This window comes from Cheilinus undulatus, linkage group 19, assembly GCF_018320785.1.
Source record: "Cheilinus undulatus linkage group 19, ASM1832078v1, whole genome shotgun sequence".
Classification (NCBI taxonomy): Eukaryota; Metazoa; Chordata; class Actinopteri; order Labriformes; family Labridae; genus Cheilinus; species Cheilinus undulatus.
In genome coordinates, this window is record NC_054883.1 from 22,069,864 (window position 1) to 22,091,544 (window position 21,681).

Genomic DNA, 21,681 nt, shown 5'->3' on the forward strand with positions numbered 1-21,681 from the left:
ACACAGAGAATTTACATTGGTATAAATCCCCTGAACAGTCTTCAACATCTGTGGTGTCTCAGAGATTTGGGGTTTCAGATAAAATACTCAAATATAGTGAATCAACCCAGTCACATAGATGTTAATAGGACATTGATTCATGCTGAAACTATGACAATGCTCTCTGCAGCAGCATCTCACTTATGATTGCTACATTGTTCTTCCTCTTCTATTTCCTCCAAAGCCACCTGCACTTTACCCTAAAATAAGGCATTACATACCAAGGCTTGGCATAAACAGGTTATTTCTCAAATCTATATTAGTGTTTGTACACAAAAGACTTTAACTTGATTAAAATCCCTCCAAAGAAAAAGCAGCAATCAATTCTTCAGCACAGATATGTTGAAATTAAGTTGTTGTATAAATGTGAAATAACATTTGCCATACACAGTGAGCCATTCTAAAGAGCTCGGTGACTTCCAGAGTGGCACTGTGATGGATGCCACTTTTTGCATTAAGACTGTTCGGGAAATTTTCCCCCCTCAAACCCTGGCTCTGCTGATTCCATTGCTGGAGAGTTCTGAACTTCCACTGGCATTAATGTAAGCACAAAAACTGTGCAGTGGGAGCTTCGTGAGTGGGTTTCCATGGCTGAGCAGCTACACGCAAGCCTCAAGTGTAAGATGGCATGGTGTAAAGCACAGCGCCTCTGGACTGTGGTGCAGTGGAAACGTGTTCTGTAGAGTAATGAATCACACTTCTCTGTTTTGCAGTCAGATGAATGTGTCTGGGATGGCAGATGCCAGGAGAATGTTACCTGTCTGACTGCATTGTGCAAACTGTGAAGTTTGGTGGAGAAGGGATGGTCATCAGGATTTGGCCTACACCTCTTATCTCCAGTGAAGGCCAATCTTATTGCTTCGGCATACCAAGACATTTTGGACAATGCTATGTTTCCAACTTTGTGGCAACAGTATGTTGAAGGCCTTTTTCTGTTCTAGCATGACCATGCCCCAGTGCACAAAGAATGACTTTAAAGACATGGCTTGATGAGTTTTAAGAACTTGACTGGCCCACACAGAGCCCTGACCTCAACCAAACTGATGGGAACAATTTCCACAGAAACACCTCAAAAAATTGTGAAAAGCCTTCCAAGAAGAGTGGAGACTATATAGCTGCAAAAGGGAGGCCAACTCCATATTGCAGTACATGTATTTGAATACAATGTCGTTACAGTCTCTGTTGCTGTAATGGTTGTGGGGCGAATACTTTCATCTATATAGAGTGTGTATGACTGAATTTTGGATTTAGACTGAAAGAAAGTTCTCCTATACTTAAAGGTATACCATAACTGCCACATGAAAATGAAAGTGGGGCAATTTAACACCAAATGAAAGAAGAACATGGTAGTCTCAAATAACCACACACAAACACACACACAAACACACACACACACATGCACACCTCTCTTTATCATAAAGACAGTTATCAATGATGTGTAATGATCCACTTATACCAATGCAATAGCTGCAGAAAGGTATTATAGGCAACAGCTCAAGAGAGTTCAAATTTAGCAAAGGACATCTCCCTCAGCATAGTAACAGTAAAGCCATTAAAGAGAATGTCTCTCTCTCTCTTTGATTCCCAGCAGATCTGCTAGCACCTTAACCAACCAATGTTCTGTGTACATGAAAGCATCAACACTTGCAAAATGCAAGGCCACATTGCATTTGAAGGATAGAAGAAAATTTGAATATGTTTCAAAAAGAAGTGCCCAGCCCTTTCATCATCATTGCTGTCAGAGAGCGCCTTGACATTTTCAACCAGAAATGTCAGTTATTTAATTAAGTAAATGACAGACTTTGTTTATCTGGAATTAATGTGCCACAACAAATATTTATAAGCTTTTTGGTGATACTAAACCCATGGGAAAAGTGTGTAAACACCCAGCCAACAAACTAAGATAGCCAACAGGACCGCCCAATACATTTGTCATCATCTCAAAATGAACATTTACAATATGCATGTTGCAAAAGTGTGAATGTGCTTTCACCCCTCACGTCCCTTTTCACAGCAGTAGAAACTCACTGCATGGATTTATAATAACCTCCGACAAAACCCTAATCCTAACCCAAGTATTCGGCTCTATAGCTAATGTTTGAGCCCAATATAGGAAGAGCGTGTGGGCATAGAGAAAACAGGTTACATCCGATACAGACAGAATGAAAAGGAAGGGGGCTGAATTGAGCTTTCAAGTGGTAAAAAAGGACCTCAAGTGTTTCCATGGAGATAAATTGAACTTTTTGACCCTGCAACTCAATTCAAAGTGCCTTTTTACTGAAGGAGTCTTCACAGTACTGATAATTGAACTCTTTATGCAGGTGGTTGCATATAGCACTAAAGCTAAAACAGATTGTCAAGGCATTTAAAGGATAAGTTAACTACCAGGCTGTACTTTATCCCTATTCAGCTCTGAACTAAAGACCCTCACTCCATTAAAAGATAAATGCCAACTTTCCCCTGCTTTACAAATGACAGGCTGCCCCTAAGATCTTCCTCACACACAGGTCCCTTAAGGTCTAAAATCAAACTATACTGGGGCTCTTAAGGAGCAGGACACAATGTCAAAGAGATGCTGCAGAAGTCCACCATGCAGACCAAAGCAACAGAGTCCATCGCTATTATTGGTGATGCATTTTCTGGATGTATTCACATACCAAGTATCACCTACTGGTCTCAGGATAACAAGAAAAGGACACCAACACACCCACTGGCTCACAGTGAATTTTCCTGAGAATTTCCTGCATTTGCACGTCTGTTAAATCTTTGAAAGGCTTGTATTTGTGCAAACATCAATACTACGATGTCCATGGACATCCTCGGGTCTCAGGGCAAGGTGTCAGACTTCAGATGAAAAGATATCAGATGTCTGAAAAAACTCCATTTGTGTTGGACTTAATTAAAATTAACCTTACAAAGCAGATGGATTCACCCGTTTCCGTGTTTCTCACTGGCAAATCCATCTTGCAAAGATCCCATCTGAACCATTTTGGCCCGGTTAGAAAGTGACAGGACAAATCAGCATTGAGGGCATTGTTGCCAAGTCTGCTTATTTTAAGTGACTTTGGGCTTGTTTTTCTGTAAAGTTGCTTATAAATATTTGTAGTCACGGATCGCGTTTTTTTTTGGGCTTGTTTCTAAAGTGTAGCTGCTTATTTGGGCTTCTTCCCAGCTCCATAATAAGTTGTCAAGCAGATCTTTTCGATGTGTTATTTAAATGTAGGATAGTTTGTCTTGACTGTTCCCTCTGTCCCTCCCCTTTCCCCATACACATACATACACAGAAGACAGCAGTTTTTTCCCACCCGCATCCTGCTTCTACTGGGGCTTTTCCATTACATAGCCCGGCTCGGCTTGACTTGGTTTGACTCAGCAGGTAGCCCAGCGCAGCAGGGGGTTTGCTTTTCCACCACAGCCGAGCTACCCTTTTGAGGGCACGTCTAGAGCTGATGACGCAGTGTTTTGAGCTCTCCTCGATCTCTCTACACTGTCTGATCTGAATGACTTTACATTGTTTTAAAGCAAAAATCAAACTGTAGACCGACAGCACTGCAAGCTGCTCTTTTAACTCTCTCTCCCTCTCCCTGCTTCTCTTTTCCCCTCTCTCTCTATCCGCGTTTAGTAAACAAACAATAATTCACGCTCATCATCAAAATGAGAGAATTTTCCTGCTTACTAGTTAAAGAACAGTCTCCTAATTATTGATTTGTGGGTCTCTAAAGAGCAGAAAATGAACACAATCATATTTTTTGGATTGGGCAGTGAGAATGGCATGTGTGCAAAGTCCTGTAACTAAAAGAAAACAGGAAGATGAGTGCATAAAAGCAATAATAAAGAATTTGTGAATTCAGGATAGTATTTATTTGTGTGTGCAAATTTTAATTATCAGAGGTTTACTGTGTATTTAATGTACCTGGTACGTCAGTCTATATGTGATATCCATCTGTTTTTTTATTGTTAAATAATGTGAAAAGGTGGTTTAACTACCTCTTGTGGTCATTGTCCTGAAGCTCAGTGGGGAGAAAAGTAAACTGTACCGTGGGTACAGTTTACCAATGTGTCCACATGGATGTAAATTGGCAATCTGTACCCACAGTTTACCATCCGTCCCCATGGATTTTTCTCTCCCTGGAACCTAGGGGGCTCTGTAGCAAAAGTTGCTTGTTTTGGTCTTGTTTTCACAGGCCTGGCTGCTTATTTGTCTCCCGAGATCTAGCAACACTGATCGAGGGGCAGTTCTTTCGGGCGCGGCGGGTCGTGACGTAAGCAAGCAGTGACAAGAGGCCGGTGCAATAATGTCGGAAGAGATAGGGTTGGATGCAGCTGTAGCGTCGGTTTTATCAGAACTTGACATTTCTCCGTTAAAAGAAGAACCGAACTGAGTTGTTTTCTTTTCAAAAATGACAAAAGTCATGTACTGATATGTTTACATCGCTATGGTTTACATTATGGAGTTCTCTATGAAGTTTACGCCTCTGTAGCGGCTACATCCCATGTTTTGTTGCTCTGGTTGGACCATAAAGATGTGACAGAACGTTCATCAGAGTTTTTTTCAATGGCTCTGCCCTTTCCCAAACACTGTCTATGGGAGGTGTTTCAGATGGATGTGTGGAACAAATCAATCTGGATGTCAGGTTAAATTAAAATGTCTTTAGGCAGAAACGTGTCGTATATATGTAGGTGTTTTGTTTTATTCAGTAGGAAACACAAGAAAAATCTTCAGCTAAATGAATGTCAATGATGTGGCCACAACAACGCTGTGACTGCAAGAGACTTTCAAGATGTTTCATCTACACTTTTTCGTTTACTTCTGCCATGTTCCAGATAGACTTACGGTTAGATTTACAAACGCACATGATATTAAAAGGTTAGAAAATAGCTAGGTCTAGATATCTGATTAAAAGCAGTTGCATAGGATGACATTATTTTGCAAAATGAACCTTTGTAGCTCCAGCAGTAGAGCTGAGTAATCATAGACTCTTAACAAACTCCAAGAGACAAGACCATATCACCCCCATTCTCTCTTCTCTCCACTGGTTACCGGTCAAGTATAGGATTGATTTTAAACTTTTACTTATTACTTTTAAAGCATTGCACAGACTCACAACATACATCACATATTTAATAACACCCTACGAGCCTCGCCGCTGTCTTCTTTCCTCAGGTAGCAGCCTTCTTTGTGTTCCGCCAGCTCGCCTTGTCACTAAGGATGACAGAGCATTTTCTGTAAGAACTCCACGACTATGGAACTCCCTACCTGAGGAACTGAGACTGGCTAATTCCTTGCTGTCTTTTAAATCACTCCTTAAAACCTACTTTTACGGACAGGCTTTTTTATAGCAAATCTGTTTTAATAGTTTTACCCCCCCCTCTGTGTATTATGCTAATAGTTTGTTTGATTATCTGTTTGGACTCTGTCACAGATTTATAGTTTCCCGTTTACTTTCTTTTTGTCTGTATAACCTGACAGATTTAATCTCCCGCTGCTAAAACTGTGCTCCTGTGCTTCAGGGTTTTTAATGTTCTTTAATTAATTTTACCTCATTATGTTGTTTTTTAAATGGTGTGCATTTTATTTGATTTTATGTTGTAAAGCACTTTGTAACTGTTTTGAAAGGTGCTATATATATTATTATTATTATTATATGTAGCTGATATCTGGGATCCAGGATGTCCTTTTATAAACACTTTGAAATACAGATCATGTCATTGCAGGTTTTTGGGGGATTCTGCATCCAACTCAACTTTTGTAAAGTCCCCAAGGATTCTGCATATGACTCCTTGCAGTCTTGAGGAATTATGCACTCAAAAAGGTCTGACACATCAGGGATGTTGCAGACCAGACTTTCTGCTTGAAGCAAAACCTACATGAGTAAATGGTACACAAGTGTATTTTTTCCCATGTTCCACATTGCCCTCATTATATAACCCTCCCTCAGGGCCTTACCTGAGCCAGGGTTGTGTTTGTTTGTGTTGGAGGATGTGTGGGAGGTTGAAGTGGAGTCCACCCTCTGGTCTGAACTCATGCTGTCTTGGCCCAGAGATGAGCTGGGCTTTCTCGGCTTCTTGTCTTTCAGGTGCATCGGGGAACGTTTCTCGGAAGGCGGCGATGGTCGTCTTGGCCTGGCTGTGGCGTTGACCTTCAGCCAGGCTTGGGCTTTGTATTCCACAATCTCCCCGTAGTTGGCCCGTGTCACCCTGCACTCATATAGTCCTTCATCATTCTTGCTGACTCTGGAGATCTGGAGCTTGTGTGAGATGTCATTGCCCTGGACTTTCACTGTCTGTTAGAGTAATTAAAGAGAGCATGGGGTCATTATACTGGACAGTATGATGGACTTTCTTCATTCTACTACCACAGACTACAACACATTAAAACAGTGACTTCCTTGTGTTGGCAAATGTACATAGCATTCAGAAAAATTTCAGACCTCCTTCACTGTTGTCAATTTTGTTACCCTGCTGCCTGATGCTTCAGTATTTTAAAATAATTTTTCTCTCATAAATCTACACTCAGTACCCCATCATGACAAAATGAAAACAGAATTTTTGCAAATTTATTAAGTAGAAAACACTGAAATACCACAGACATAAGTATCAGACCCTCTGCATCAAAATTTGAATTTTCTACCAAGTACGCCCATTTCTCTTTATTATTCCTGAGATGTTTCTACACCGTAATTGGAGTCTACCTGTGGTAGATTAAATTGAACGGACATCATTTGGGAAGGCACACACCTTTTAATAGTAGGCCTAACAGCTGACAATGCATATCAGAGCAAACACCAGAAACTGCCTGAAGAGCTCAGAGACAGGATTGTTGGAAAATCTGGGGAAGGCATAAAAAATTATATGCTGCACTGAAGGTCAAACAAATTCTCAAACTGAAGGAGTATGGCACAACCAGGACTCTCCAGGATCTGGTGGGCTGGCCAAACATAGCGATCAAGGGAGAATGACCTTAGTCAGAGTGACCCTATGGTCACTCTGACTGAACTCCAGAGATCCTGTGTGAAGATGGGACAACGGTCTAGAAGGACAACCATCACTGCAGCTCTCCAATTATCTGGGCTTTATGGCAGAGTGGCTATACAGAAGCCTTTCCTCAGGGCAAAACACATGAAAGCTAACTTTGAGTTTGAAAAAAGCACCTGAAGAACTCTGAGACTGTGAGAAACAAGATTCTCTGGTCTGACGAGACCAAGACTGGTAGGTCTCAATTCTCCAACCCAACAGTAGTTGGGTTTCAATTACAGGTTTTTGCAAATTAAAAGCCATACTTCTTAAATTTCGACTGAGTACGATTGCGCTTTGAATGTGATTCCATTGAAGGGTGTTTTGGGCATGAGCCTTGAAATTCTCATAAAATCTCATCTTGCATGACTCCACTGCAAGGAAGCTGGGCACTCAAAACCTGTTGCGTGTTGGTACAGTTATGATTATATCTACAGCAGTTGCCTTGATAATTTTGAACAAAAGGCAAGGGATGATAGTTCAGAGGCAAAGTTTATATGTATGGCAAAAGCCACATATAAGGGTATAAGTATGATGTTAAGAGAAGTCTTGTCTCCTCTCCTGTCCACACGTACTACGCTGTGTTGTCTTGGAGTGAACTGGTCATGTGACACCATTGATATATCCTGTGACTCGTAAATGCGGAAAAGTTTTTCCATTGCACTTTTGCGATATAGTTCTATATTAAAACGTCTGAAAAACCCTTAAAACTTATAAGTAATGTTTGAGAGGTTTTTGGAAATTCAGTTGGTTCCATTTCCAGATTTTTATTGTGTTATTTAGATTTTACACATTTCTAAGGGTAATGGAAATGCAGCTATTGAAGTGTGGTGGTGGCAGCATCATGCTGTGGAGTTGTTTTTCAGCAGCAGGGACTGGGAGACTGATCAGGGTTTAAGGAAAGTACAGAGATTTTCTCAATAAAAACCTTTTTCACAACACTCAGGACCTCAGTCTGGGCTGAAGATTCATCTTCCAACATGACAATGACCCAAAGCACAGGAGTGGCTAAGTGACAACTCTGAATGTCCTGGGGTGGCCTGGCCAGAGCCCTGACCTGAACTCTATTCAAAATCTCTGGAAAGACCTGAAAATGGCTGACCACCCAGAGTCCCATCAATTCTGACTGAGCTTGAGAGGATTTACAAAGAGGAATGGCAGACAATTCCCCAGTCCAGGCATATTATGCTTTTTGCATCATATTCAAAATGACTTAAGGCTGTAAATGCTGCCTAAGGTGCTTCAGTGAAGTACTGAGTAAAGGGTCTGAATACTTATCTTAATGTGATTTTTCAGTTGTTTATTTTGAATACATTTGTTAAAAATTCTAAATTCCGCAATCATTTTGTCATTATGGGTACTGGGTGTAGATTAACGAGCAAAAAAAAAAAAAAAAAAAAACATCCAAACGATTTGTGAATGATGCTGCAACATAACAAAATTAAAAAGTGAAGGGGGTCTGAATACTTTCTGAGCACACTGTGAAAGACATTGCATTCATGCGTATCATCTATTCAGAGGTGCCAATAGATTTGGTTTCCGGCATGTTCTGGTTTCTTTTTTAGTCAAGACTCAGACAGCTTTTGTTGTTTGCAGGAGAACAGTCTCTGTGGAGATGAGTAGCAGATTTCATCTATTATATGCAAGCCTGGATTCCAGTGTCTATTGTGTGCTGATTATTTTGCTTTTTCAAAGCTCTGTATAGAGATACCTGCACGTAAGTGCCATACATATCCAGTGTTAGATGTTTTCTTTCCATTCAGCTGACAGAAGAGGAGGTCATGGCTTATCCAAAATAACAAGAGATTGAATGGAAAACTGTTCTAAAGCTTTTTAACTTACATCCTGTATGGACAATAAAGTGTTGAGTCTGAAACTGCAAGCTTTGAATGGGGACTATGAGCCAAGCCTTCTGCTAGTCCATTCGCAAAACAATTTTCTGCTCTTTAGGGAAATTATGGTTCCATTTAACCTGGATTTAGCCCATTTCTCAAATGTAATTTACATGAATAAAACAATCACTGTCCAACATTTTCTTCATTGGAGTAAAGGTTGGACAGGAACAGAAGTGCATGTCCTTTTACTTTAGATGGCTTTTTGATAATCATGAACAGAATATTGTTGGAAGGGAAACAAGTCCATTGACAACAGTGCTGTGATTTTTCATCAGAAAATTGTAAATTTCAGGGTTTTCAGGGGGGTCTCTAGATGCCTTAAAAAACTAAGAACATACTTTTAAATGACACTGTTGCCACACATCAATATTGTCAAATTTTAACAAATTTTCATCACTTTTTCCTACCAATCTTAACAAATTTTAACACATTTTTGCAACTTAAAACCCATTTTATGTCAATTTTAAACCCTTTCCACTACTTTTTTCTGCCTGTTTTTGCCACTTCTAAACCAAATCTTGCAACTCTCTGCAAATTGCTGGCTCTGTTTACATATTATTGCCACTATTAACCCCTTTTGCCACTTTTCAAGCCACATTTCCTAATTTGATATGCCCATTTGAGCCAGTTTTTGACTTTTTCTGCCTCAGCTAATCCTTTTTTGACAGTTTATATCAATTTTCATCCCATTTCACAAGATTTCCAGCTATTTTTGCCATTTTAACACAATTTCAGCTACTTTTGAATCCACTTTTACCACTAAATAAGCTCATTTTTGCCTTTTTTTTTGTTATTTTGCCACATTTATCTAATTTTTGGAATTTCTAATAATTTCTACTACTTTTAAAACCCAATTGCACCACCTTTCCCACCATGTCTTGCCATTATTAACCAATTTTAGCTATTTTTATCGTATTTGAATTTTGTTTTCAACAAAAGGATTTACATTTTTAGGAGGGCTACTTACCACACAAATGAATTAAAATGTGTATCCTTGATAAGAGTGGTTATTATTCAGGTTAAATATAAAATACCACAGCTTAACTTTACAATGGACCCTAGTTTTGCTGGCCCCCAGTTTGGCTGGGCCCCAGAAACCCCCCCATGGGCAGCCTTGTCTGCACATGACTATTCTCTGAATATGCATGGCTGTGTTCAACCACCTTCAAGTACAGTGGGGGTCCCCGGTCTCTGGCACCTTTATTTGCTTACAACGGACGTGGACAAACACTTCATTCCGGGACATAATGTAGCCTACACTTCACATGTACGTTCTTGCCTTTTACCTCAAGGAGAATAAAGTAGTGTCTGTACTTCCACTTTGAAAACGCCAACTATCCCTCCAGACTCGCCATTGCTGCAGTTTACCACTGCTAGTTTGGGTGTGTGGGGCCGCTGTGTGTGTGTGTGGTTTGTGTGTAAACTGAAGACTGCCTCTGATTGGCTTAACATGAAAGCTTACTCTACTTTAGCCAATCATCATCACTTATCCCTCCTCCCGCACCAAAGAAAAAAATAAACAGTTTGGCAGCGCCCAAGGCTGAGAGCCAAGTCAGATGACAAGAGCTTCAATGAGTAGCTTTAGTTTATAACGTGCCCCATATAATTGTTGGTAACGGTAACAGCATTGTAACGATGGAAATAGTAATTATTTAGATTACCCGTTACTGAAAAAAATAATGCAGATAGTAACGCCGTTTATTTTAATGCCGTTATTCCCATCACTGGTCCTAATGCACCTGTATGCTTGTATGTATGGCTGCTAAATTTCTGGCAGTAACTTTTGAAGTGTGCTGCTGCTTTTCTTGGCCAGGGCACTCTTGGAAAAGAGATTTTTAACCTCCTCAAGGTTCTCTTAGTTAAATAAAGGTTAAATAAAAATTAAATATAACTCTAACTCTAACTCTAACTTTGATTCTATTGACACCACCAAGAAAAGAGGATGTCTTTCATAGCCTGGTATCAATAAAAGTCGAGAAGAAGTGCTCTGAAATGGAGGTTGAGTGTGCTGCCAGAGCTAAAAAATGTCTGTTTCTGGCACAGATGCAAGGTGCTGATTTCACTGCTCCAGGCAGCCAATCTAAACCTGATAAGCTTACCATGATATTCTCTCTTAAATCGCTCAGTAATTTAACTGGAACCCAAGGACTGTGACAGAATGGAATCAGGACAAAGGCGTCCTAGCTTTTAGGATGTCTATATGCTACCTTTATCCATACTGTGCCACTTTGCAATGCATGCAGGAATATTTCCACCAATATCTAAAGTCTCCAGAAAGGCTGTGTGGTGCTCACATGACATGGCAGGAGAGGAAAAAAAAGCATGGGGCGGAACAGTTGCAGGGCATGTGCTCAAGCAGGGAACCACTTTGACAGTAATAACACACCGCCTCCGATTCCCCTGATTAGCTCCTTTCTCTGGTTGAAGGTGTATTATTCAGAAAAATCAGCTGCTGTTGTGTGTGCTCTGTATGCCAACTCTGGTCACGACAGCTTGCCACCACGACCAGGGTTTCATGACGTGCTTTTTAACTTACACTTATTTTTGTCCCCTCGTCATCAGGATCCGGCTCTGGTATCATCTCCATCTGTGAAGACAGAGCAACAAACAAGAGTATCAAGAAAGTGTTAGTGGTACAGTGGAGAGCCACTCTGAGAACACACTAAAAGATGGATTTCTGCAAGTGTTAGACTCTGGGAACAGCAGCAATAAAACTACTACAACAGCTTTAAGTAAAAAAGCATCATCTGTCTTCTGATGGTTATAAATCTTTCATTCAGACATCAACACGCAGTTTACAGACTGAGTGACTGCGGTGCAATGCTTCTGCCTTTAAAAATAAATGCACAAAGATGTCACTCTTGCCACTGTTTTTGATTTATTTTTAGGCTCATAGGATTGTTCTGAGAAATTAGAGTTGGCTTCCAGATGCAGCGGTGTGTTGGAGGATGCGCCGGTTCAGACCAGGATGCTGTGTGACAAACTCACAGCTCCCTGAGACAAATGATGTCTAAAAACCTCTATCAGTCTCTGAGGTGAAAGTAATGTGACTCCTGAAAACTTAAGACAAATAATAAATGTCAAAAGGGAAAGGCTTTTCGGTGCAAAGAATTCAAAACACCAAAAACACGTCTCCAGGCTTGCCCCTGTTTGATCCCTGGCAGCGTAATTCCAGCATGGTGGCAAGTACTAAGCCTACAGCCTACACCATGGACTGGGCATTGATTTTAGAGGCTATAATTTATTTATCCCACATTGGATGCCAAATGGATGTGTGCCCGGGAAAAGAAATAAAGTCTGCTGACTACAAAGCTGAAGAGGAGCAAGAGCTCTGCAGTAGAAAGGGCTTGAGACGAGGAGGAGGAGTAAGAGGACATCGAGGCTATTTTCTCCACCAAAAAGAAAGGGCAGGATAAGATGGCTACTTATGAGCATTTGCGGCAGAGCGCCTTCCTTCAAGTGCTGTAATTACCTTAGAGAAACCAGGGCGCTTTTCTCTGGAGGATGTTCGGCAGACAGGTGATTAATGAGCAGAATTAGGAGCCATAGCTTTCTCTGTCTGCTTGTATGCATGACTCTTACGTCTTGACTTCACAGATGGACTTGGCAACCTCTATTGTATCAAGGAGACGTCTTTAACAGAGGGGCAGGATTAATTGTCCTCCTCTGTCTTGGCGTTGGACTGTTCAAGTCATCAATTTCAGCCCCCTCTTTTTACAAACTTCAGAGCGGTTATATGGGCTCAGTATGCAGTCTATATATGTCACCTGAAGAAGATGGAAGTCCCACTGTTAATCTTGGGACCAGATTCTCTACCTTGGTCTATGCATAGTGGCTGCTGTGATCAAGGGAATATGCTAATAGAGGCCAAAATCCATCCATTCATCCATCCATCCACTCATCCATCCATCCATTCATTTTCTATACCGCTTATCCCATTGGGGGTCCCCTGGACTGGTCGCCAGTCAGTGACAGGGTTGAGAGGCCAAAATGATGGCTCTAAATGGTTTAATTCCATTTTAACATTCTATTATGGGAAAATTAATGGGACTACAGTTTTCATCCAAACACACACTGTACTGACAAAAATATTCGGCCGCCTGACCATTCGACAACACAGACTGCAATGACATTTATTCAAATACATGTACTTTAATATGGAGTTGGTCCCTCTATTGCAGCTGTAGCAGCCACCTCTCTCATTGGAAGGATGTCTACAAGATTTTGGAGTGTTTCTGTGGGAATTTGTGCCCAATCATTCCCAAACTTCCGTGCAATAAGACCTGAAATATTTTTGGGATCCCAGAAACCTTGAGTCAACCATAACAAGAACCTCAAAGTATATACCTTCTTATTTTTATTTCATAAACAGACTGCATCAGATCGTCTACTGTACAGACTAAAGACACTTTACAACTTTTGCAGAATCTTGATTACCCTTACCCCACCAACAGTGCCTAAGTTTCATTTTCTACAGACACTTTGGTTTCACTTTCTAAGCTGGAGCAAGATGAGGAGAGTAGGGGAAGAAGCGGACCTTTAGGAGACGTACAGTAAACTGTCACCACCAATGGGTCGCTGACCCTGCACTATTGGCTGGTGCCAGTCAGGAAATTTCAAAAATAATAATAATAAAAAAAAAAAAAAAGAAGACAGTCATAATGGCCCCATAATGCATCACTGGGCTTTACAGCCAGTCTTATATGGACACCTGAACTACAATACAACATTGGGCCATCACATGGTTATCACATGGTATGAACCCAGCAGTGGTTTCAGCAGGAAGATCATTTTGGAAGCAAAATGTTTTTGAAGTTTAAAACTGATGAAGATGAAATTTGTCAATGGCTAAACTGCTGCAAGAGTCGGCGGTAGATCTGAAAACATCACCATGGTTTACAGTTGCAATAAGTCTATTTCTATGCTTGCTATTTTCAGCATATTCACAGCCTCTTATTTCATTCATTTATGAACAATATTGTGTATCACAGATGTGTGAGTGAAACTTGTATTTAGTCTTTAGTCTTTCATTAAGAGAACATGCTGCCTTAGACCCACTGTTTGAAGGATTTGAATCAAATAATTGAATAAAAACCTCATTCAACTGAATGAAAAAGCTATAAAAATACTCGGAGTTGGCATGGAGTAAAAAAAAAACAAAAAACTTTACATTACACATTACACTAGAGGATAGAAAATGTGGTATTTGTTTGATTCTAATCTGACCTCCAGCAGCAATACAAAGGCAAAAAAACATACAAAATATTGAACATATTAACCCGTAATGATCAGAGTTTTTGTGTCCAAAAAGGATTTGATAAGCAGCACCCATGCTTTCATTTCTTGGTAGTAAATTACTGCCGTGCTGTCTCTCTGGGCCTTACAAAAAAGGCTGTTAGAGTTCATCTCATGCTTGCCTGTGCTGTAGCAAGAATCAAGAGAATCATGCACATTCAATTTGCTCTGAATCTTCACACTAGCTCCCATTTACTTAGAGAATAAACTTGGAAAGCACCGCTGCTAGTCTCTAAATCAATGAATAATCACAGGCCCAAACTCATTTCTTGACTCCTGAAATAACACAAACCCAGCGGGGCCCTTAGATCTTGAGGAATCAGTCGGCTGGAAGTACCTTGAGTCAGCGCAACACAGGATGAAGCTGCTTTTAGAAACTTTAGAAACCAACTTTCTTATGATCTTGAGTGTGTCCCTACTGTAGCCACTTAGAAATCTAAATTAAAAGCTCTGCTCTTCCCCTGTGCCTGCTCTAACTGCACTCTTACTGCACTTCAGGTCCATTTAATTTGTAATTTAGGTGGTTTTATGCTTCCTATTTCATTTTTAAACGGCTATATTTAGTTTTTTCTTTATTGCTTATTGTTTTGAAAGCCGTTCTAATAGCTCTCAGCCTTTGCAAACTGTGCCTTTAAAAATGTGTTAGGAGCATCGCTGTGCTGTGAAGCATAATGACTTAATATTTCAAATAAAACCACAGACATCTTTCTGGAGACCTTGAAAACAAGCATGCCATCATTTACAATATTCTCCTCTGTCTGATCAAAGGCCTACTCTGATAAATTGTTTAACTTCTGATAATTTGGCTCTCTGGAAACATTTCCTCCCTCCAGAGTGTTTTTGACAGTTAAATTTGTCATTCTTTTTATCATTTCAACCTCATTTGATAGGAACGAGAAGTGGCATAAAGCTTTAAACAATATTATCTAATGCCGCTGACAGTTTGAGTCTTTTGTGTTTCAAAATATGGCATTTATCTGTATTGTTGCACATTTTGGTTAAGTTGATTCAGCACCACCTCACTCCTACTATGTGTCATTTTAGGATGCATGTTAAGGTGTCTGTTCCGTGTCAGTGTAAACAAAGCTATGCATAACTACTGTGCCTATGAAATGCATTCACCCACTTGAATGTTTCATCCTTCAATTGATTTTATAAATCACTCATGGTCAACAGAGGTCCAGCCAGTTGGTGCTAATGTGTCTCAAGTGATTGCAGTACAAAGACACCTGTGTCTGGAAGGTCCAGTCTCTGGTTAATCAGTAGTCCTGGCTACCATTACATCACAAAGACAGAAGAACACTCCAAGCAACTCAGACAAGTTTATTGAAAAATATGTCAGGGAATTGATACAACTAAAATTTCCAAGGCACTTAACATCCCTAGATTTTAGTTAAATCCATCATCGAGAAATGGAAGGAATATGGCACATGTGTAAATCTGTCTAGATCAGACCATCCTCACAAACTGAGTGAGCGTGCAAGTAGAAGACTAGTTAGAGAGGCCACCAAGACAACTAAGACTACTCTGAAGGAGTTACAAGCTTCAGCAGCTGAGATGAGAGAATTCTGCATACAACAACTGATACACAAGTTCTTCACCAGTCAAAGCTTTACGAGAGAGTGGCAAAGAGAAAGTCACTGTTGAAGAAAACCCAGATAAAATCTGGACTAGAGTTCCGCAGAAGGCATGTGAGAGAATCCATGGTCAAGTGGGAGAAAGTTCTTTGCTCTGCTGAGACCAAAATGTTGCTTTGTGGCCATCAGACAAGATGGACTGTTTGCGTCACATCACCACCAACATACCATCCCCCATATTAGGTGGTGGCAGCATCATGTTGTCGGGATGCTTCTCAGCAGCCGGCCCTGCAAGGCTTGTCATGGTAGAGGGTAAAATGAATGCTGCAAAATATAGGAAATTCCTGGAGGACAGTATCATTCAGTCTGGAAGAGAACTAATGCTTGGGAGAATATGAACAATACCTACAAAACAAATTTTTTGGAAAATTCAATAACTTACAGATTTTAAGATCTTATCAATACAAAGTTCGACATAATTGAAGAACAGCCCAAGTAAATTTCCCTTGATGGTGGTTCTAGTTATAAAGCAACATGTCCAAAGGACAAGCCTGGAAAGCAAAGGGATGAACATGAGGCCCAGTTACCTAAAACTTTTGGCCTATGTCTTCCATACTTTAACAATTTCAATTTTATAAATTCAACAGTTGTGCAGGAAAATCCATTAAATCTAATTTTACAACTAAAGGATGAACATGAGGCCCAATGGCCTTAACCTCTGAGCAGTGACCTCCAAAATCTATCAGTCCTAATCAGCACCAACATTGACAAAAATCCCTTTGAGTTTTCTTTCACAACAAAAACCCAGAAAGCAAATGAAGAACAGGAGGCCCATTTAACTATCTGTGGACCTTTTATCTCTAAAATCTACGCAGTTCATTTCTTGAGTCAAGTCCCCGTTAATGCAAAATTAAGAGGAAATATATCAAAGCATTCTTGAGATATCATATGCACAATAGGGGATGAATACGAGGCTCAGTGACCCTGATGTTTGACCCAATTACTTCCAAATCTAGTTCATCACTGAGTCAGAGTGAATATTTTTGCAAAGTTTGACAAAAATCCCGTACAGCATTCCGAAGATACTATGCTCACAGGAATAGCATAGATTTATGGATTAACATCCAGAGGAATGAGCAACCCTTAAAAATAACGCCTCCATTCTCTGCTGTTTCCACCATGAAGGCATAAAAGTGGCTAAAGCTCAATCAGACTTTTCTTTTATTCCACTTTATCCTGCCAGATCCTTTTCATAGAAACACAAACTCCTTATTCCTTCCCCCCTTAAGGAGGACGCTGCTTTGAAAAGGTTGCATTTTTATGTGGGACTAAGATTTCAACCATTGTGGCTTTTGGGGAAATGTAAACAGGAAATAGATCAAATGATGGATGTTTATTTTTTTCATTTTTCGAGAGCTGCTACAATCTTCAGATATAAAAGCTGAATCGTGCATTCAGCCCCTGAAATCCTCATGTTTAATTATGCATCTGCCTACATTTGTAGCTGAAGCTGCAACTGAGCTAATGGATGCTATCATAAATAGTAGAATTTTTAAAAACTATGCTGTCAAAGTGGATGAAGGGACTAAAACATGATGTTTTTTTTCCTGTATCTTGGGTTCATCAGGGTGGCAGAACAGCATGCACGGCTGGCATTACACACATCCAAGACAGCAGCATCAGGACTGATAACACACAGCAGCATTTAAAGAGCTGACAGCTATGATTTGGTATCAGTGGGAACAGTGGGATAAAAAGGAATGACAATGTGAATCCTTTTTATCTGCGTTCTTGTTCCTCTTTCCCCAGGTCAGTTGGCTGTGTTCCCCTCGTTCATGTCCTGATAATTAATCCACATCTGGCTTCGCCTCTAGCTTTAAAACTTTGTAAAATATTTTATCCAATTGACTTTGAATTTACAGACACTAAAACTAAAAAATCACTCAGTATTTCATGAGCATGAACCCATTAGTCACCCGGCACTGTACAAATGCAATTAAGGTAATTTGGACATAATGAATGTCCAATATCAATTCACAGTCCCGGCATTTATCATCGGCTGTAAAAGGCGTTTATCTGCCGCTAAGATGTTCCTGCTGCTGCTGATAAAAATGTTTGTGTGAAACCTTTTTACAGCTGGTGTATTTGACCGTTTGAACTTGTCAGGGACACATTTTCTTATCTAAATGTGGTCCCAGAAGAAGTTACTTTTGAGCCAGTGACAGCTCTGGAAAAGTTTTCAATGAATCTGTCGGAATAAACCTCCATTATTTTCCCATTTATATTTCATTTCTATTGCCCGAGTGCCTTCTGAGGCAAAGCTGCGGCCGCTCGCAAGTATCTCAATTTCAATCGCTTGTCTCTTTATTGCAAAACCCCTCCACCATGACACACTGCCATTCTTCATGCAAATCTCAAATTGACTTCTTGTAAAATGTGCTCTGCAATTATTGTGCATCAAAAAGGGCTTTATTGAGTTTCTGAGACTAAATTAACGTCACATGAAGAAAAATGGTCATCATTTAAACTGAAATATAGGCTGGACCACCCATGCTGCTGTGATTGTGCTGCAGCTCTCACTTTGATGGGATAAGATCTCATTTGAGAGCCTTGACCCTGGATGATAGACATGCACGACTGATGAAAACACATTTAAAAGACCAAACATTTAAATGAGCTTATCCGGCAATCATCCGCTTCACAAACACAAACACTCAGAGGAGGTTAAACTCAGGTCATGGACTTCATTTGACACATAAAGCCATGTAATCTTAAGCTATGGTGGCAGAGGGAATGTATCATTACATACTGCAGTGAAAAGCTTATCATCTCCAGCTTAGTAGTGGTATAAATACATATTTAAATGACATCTGGATTGTCCTTAAATCTGACAGGAAGCGGTGCTATTTCACTTAAATGCCTCCATGACGTGATGCAAATCAAAATCAGCAAGAAGACATGGATTTGGATGTATTTTGTGTGTACAAATAAGATGCATGAAGACTTACAGAGCCTTGTTTTGACGACTTTAAGCATGCTGTCTAAAGTGCAAGGTGCAAACAGATTTTGGGTATGTCTGACAACATTTTGCTGTGCACAATCCAGGCAAAGAGTCCGGCACAGAGGTTAGATTAAGTCCTTGATTATGCAAATGTCGCTTTTAGGTTAAACATAGATCAAACCTATCAGAATGACAGTTGATGTTCCCTTAAAGAGTCATGCATTGGTACTACATGGTCAGTTTCATCTTTTATTCCTAAATAGATGGAAATCCAGTCAGCTAATGTACAGTACATGGACTAAAGTATTTGGCCACACTTTTCTTTTTATTGAATTCATGTGCCTTAATCAGCCCCACTGCCACAGGTGTATGAACTCAAGCACAAAGCCGTGCAGTCTCTATATGCCAACATTTGTGATACTAAATGGGTCATTCTGAAGAGCTCAGTGGTTCTGTGATGAATGCTTCCTTTGCAATAAAACAACTTGTGAAATTGCATCCCTTCTGGATATTCCACAGTAAGTGATACTATTAGAAATGGAAGCGTTTAAGCGCAACATCAACTTTGCTTCAAAGCATGGCTTTAACAAAGTTAGCTGGAAGGGATAATAACGCATTAAAATAACCGTGATTAGAAAAAAATAGCGCACTAATTGTGGTTAGTTGCAATTTATGTGATTAAACTTGACAGCGCTTATCAGTGGCAACAGCAGGATGACAAACCAATGTATGCACAAAAACCATTTCAGCATGGAAATGGCACCTATGACACCTGTATGTTTCCACGTGCACTTTCACATCAAACAGGGGAGAGAGAGAGAAACAGGACATGTACTTTAAAACTGCTAAAGATTGAAAGCATTGCACTGGGCCTCTTTCAAAGCTATTAAAGAGGAATATGAGGTCAAAGCTGGTACTGTGGTGGCAATTGATTTAACATTTGGCAACATTTTTTTAAGAAAAGCAAAGAAACAAGAAAAAAGAGAAATAAGGAAAATTGCAAAAGACAAAACATATCCGCCACTACTAACACTAACAGGCCAGATGAGGAGTTAGAAAGATTAAACTGTGTTCCTACCTAAAAGAAGTTATACCATCCTATCCCTGTTGCACCAAACTGTCAGAACAGCCTCTTTTTTATTTTAATATCTTTAGGAATGATCATCAGTGTCAGTCCAGTCAGCCGTTTGTCTGTCAGACTCCTTAGATGTTTTTAAACAACATGAGCAGCCAAAGGAGCGCTCAGTACCGGTTACAGGCATCATCAAAAGAGCCTTTAGCACAGTGATTCTGAAGGAAATCTCAAAACCTGGCAGGTGTCGCTGCTGGCAATTGGCTATTTTGCCGTTTCCAAATTTCAACATCCACATCTGCAGTGTTGACATTGGGCATCAAAGCTTCATATTCCTCCTCTGTGATACTCTGGAAGCTTAGAGTAAAGCTTCTCTTTAAGAAAATGTCACCTCGGGGCGCAGGTGACTGAGTGGTTAAGGCGCATGCCTCATGTATGTGGACGGCCCGGGTTCGAAGCCGGCCTGAGGCCCTTTACCCTTTACCGCTCTCATCCCCGTTTCTGACTCTATCCACTACCCTCCTCTATCAAATAAAGGCACAATAATGCCCAAAATAAACCTTAAAAAAAAAAAAAAAAGATAATGTCACCTTTTTTTTCCAGACAATGTTTAGCGCCACATAAAATAACCCTAGACCTTTAACTGCTACAAGTTACACTGCACTAATCATACGCTTTCAAATGTATTCACATCATGATGTTTGTGATTGAATGCAGCCAAAACTGAAACTCAGGAACAGACAAGGAGAGAAACTGAAAGATTTCAACCTTTCTCTTATCTTTTATCTAATATTTATCTTGCTGTATTTAAATTGTTCTCATTGTTATTTATTATTAGCATTTAAACTTTTTCTGAGATTCTTGTGCAATATGTGTTATATGCATGGGTTATATGTTTGGGTTATGTGGTTGGATATTGCATTGATAAGTGCAACTCTGTCTCCACAAGGTCATCATTGCTATTGTTCTACATGTTATTATCTGGCATTTTCATGTGCACAGCACTTGGAGTCCAAGACAAATTTCCCTAAGGGGAATATAAAGTGAATCGTATCGTGTTGTACTGTGTCGTGTCGTGCCGTATCATATCATATTGTATCGTATTGTGTCGTGTTGTGTCACTTCGTATCATATTGTATCATAAACACATGATCTGCTGTTTCTCTTGCCTCTATTTTATCTTTGGCTGGCTCTGATTGGTGGCAGTCACCATAGAAGAAGAAATTGGAGCATTTTGATTGACTGACAGGCAAATAGAAAGTTGTTGTTTTACTTCCTGTGTCAAATACAGCTAGCAAGGTTGCTAAGTTTTACATTGCATAATTGTCATAAGAAGTCCTATTAACATGGATTGGATTAACATGGAGCAATATAGATTTGAAGTATCAAAGCTATGAATAAACACTGTGCTTTGTGCATGATTTAAAAGATTTCTGTCCATAGACCAGGAAAAAGGTAAGATACAGATTGCAATTTATATCAGAGATATCTGTCAAACCATTTCTGAGATATTTTAAACATTGCATGCACTGTTGTGTGGGAATGCTGACGATCCTGTGGGGTTCAGCATGAAAATTAGAGATGTTCTTGTAATCTGCTTTAGTTTTTCCTAATAAACAGCCAATTAACAGTATTTTAATAGCATAAACTTAATATCCATTGAAGAAAATAAAAATCTAAGAGTCTTGACTCTTAGATGAGTCTCTAACAGTGAAGTGTGACATATCTCTGTAGTGTGCGGTGTACAGGGAGAGGTGCTTTATTAAGATGAGAGCTGAGATTGATCAT

The 21,681-nt window shown here is 39.9% G+C and overlaps 1 protein-coding gene across 1 annotated transcript in view; it reads right to left on the minus strand.

The window, feature by feature from the left end:
* Window positions 1–21,681, minus strand: part of vstm2a (V-set and transmembrane domain containing 2A) — a 144,585-nt gene that overhangs the window by 32,979 nt on the left and 89,925 nt on the right. The window contains exons 3-4 of the mRNA XM_041814346.1: window positions 11,485–11,535; window positions 5,987–6,323 (exon numbers count right to left, since the gene is read on the minus strand). Coding sequence (XP_041670280.1) covers window positions 5,987–6,323; window positions 11,485–11,535 — 388 coding nt within the window. The remainder of the gene's footprint in view (window positions 1–5,986; window positions 6,324–11,484; window positions 11,536–21,681) is intronic.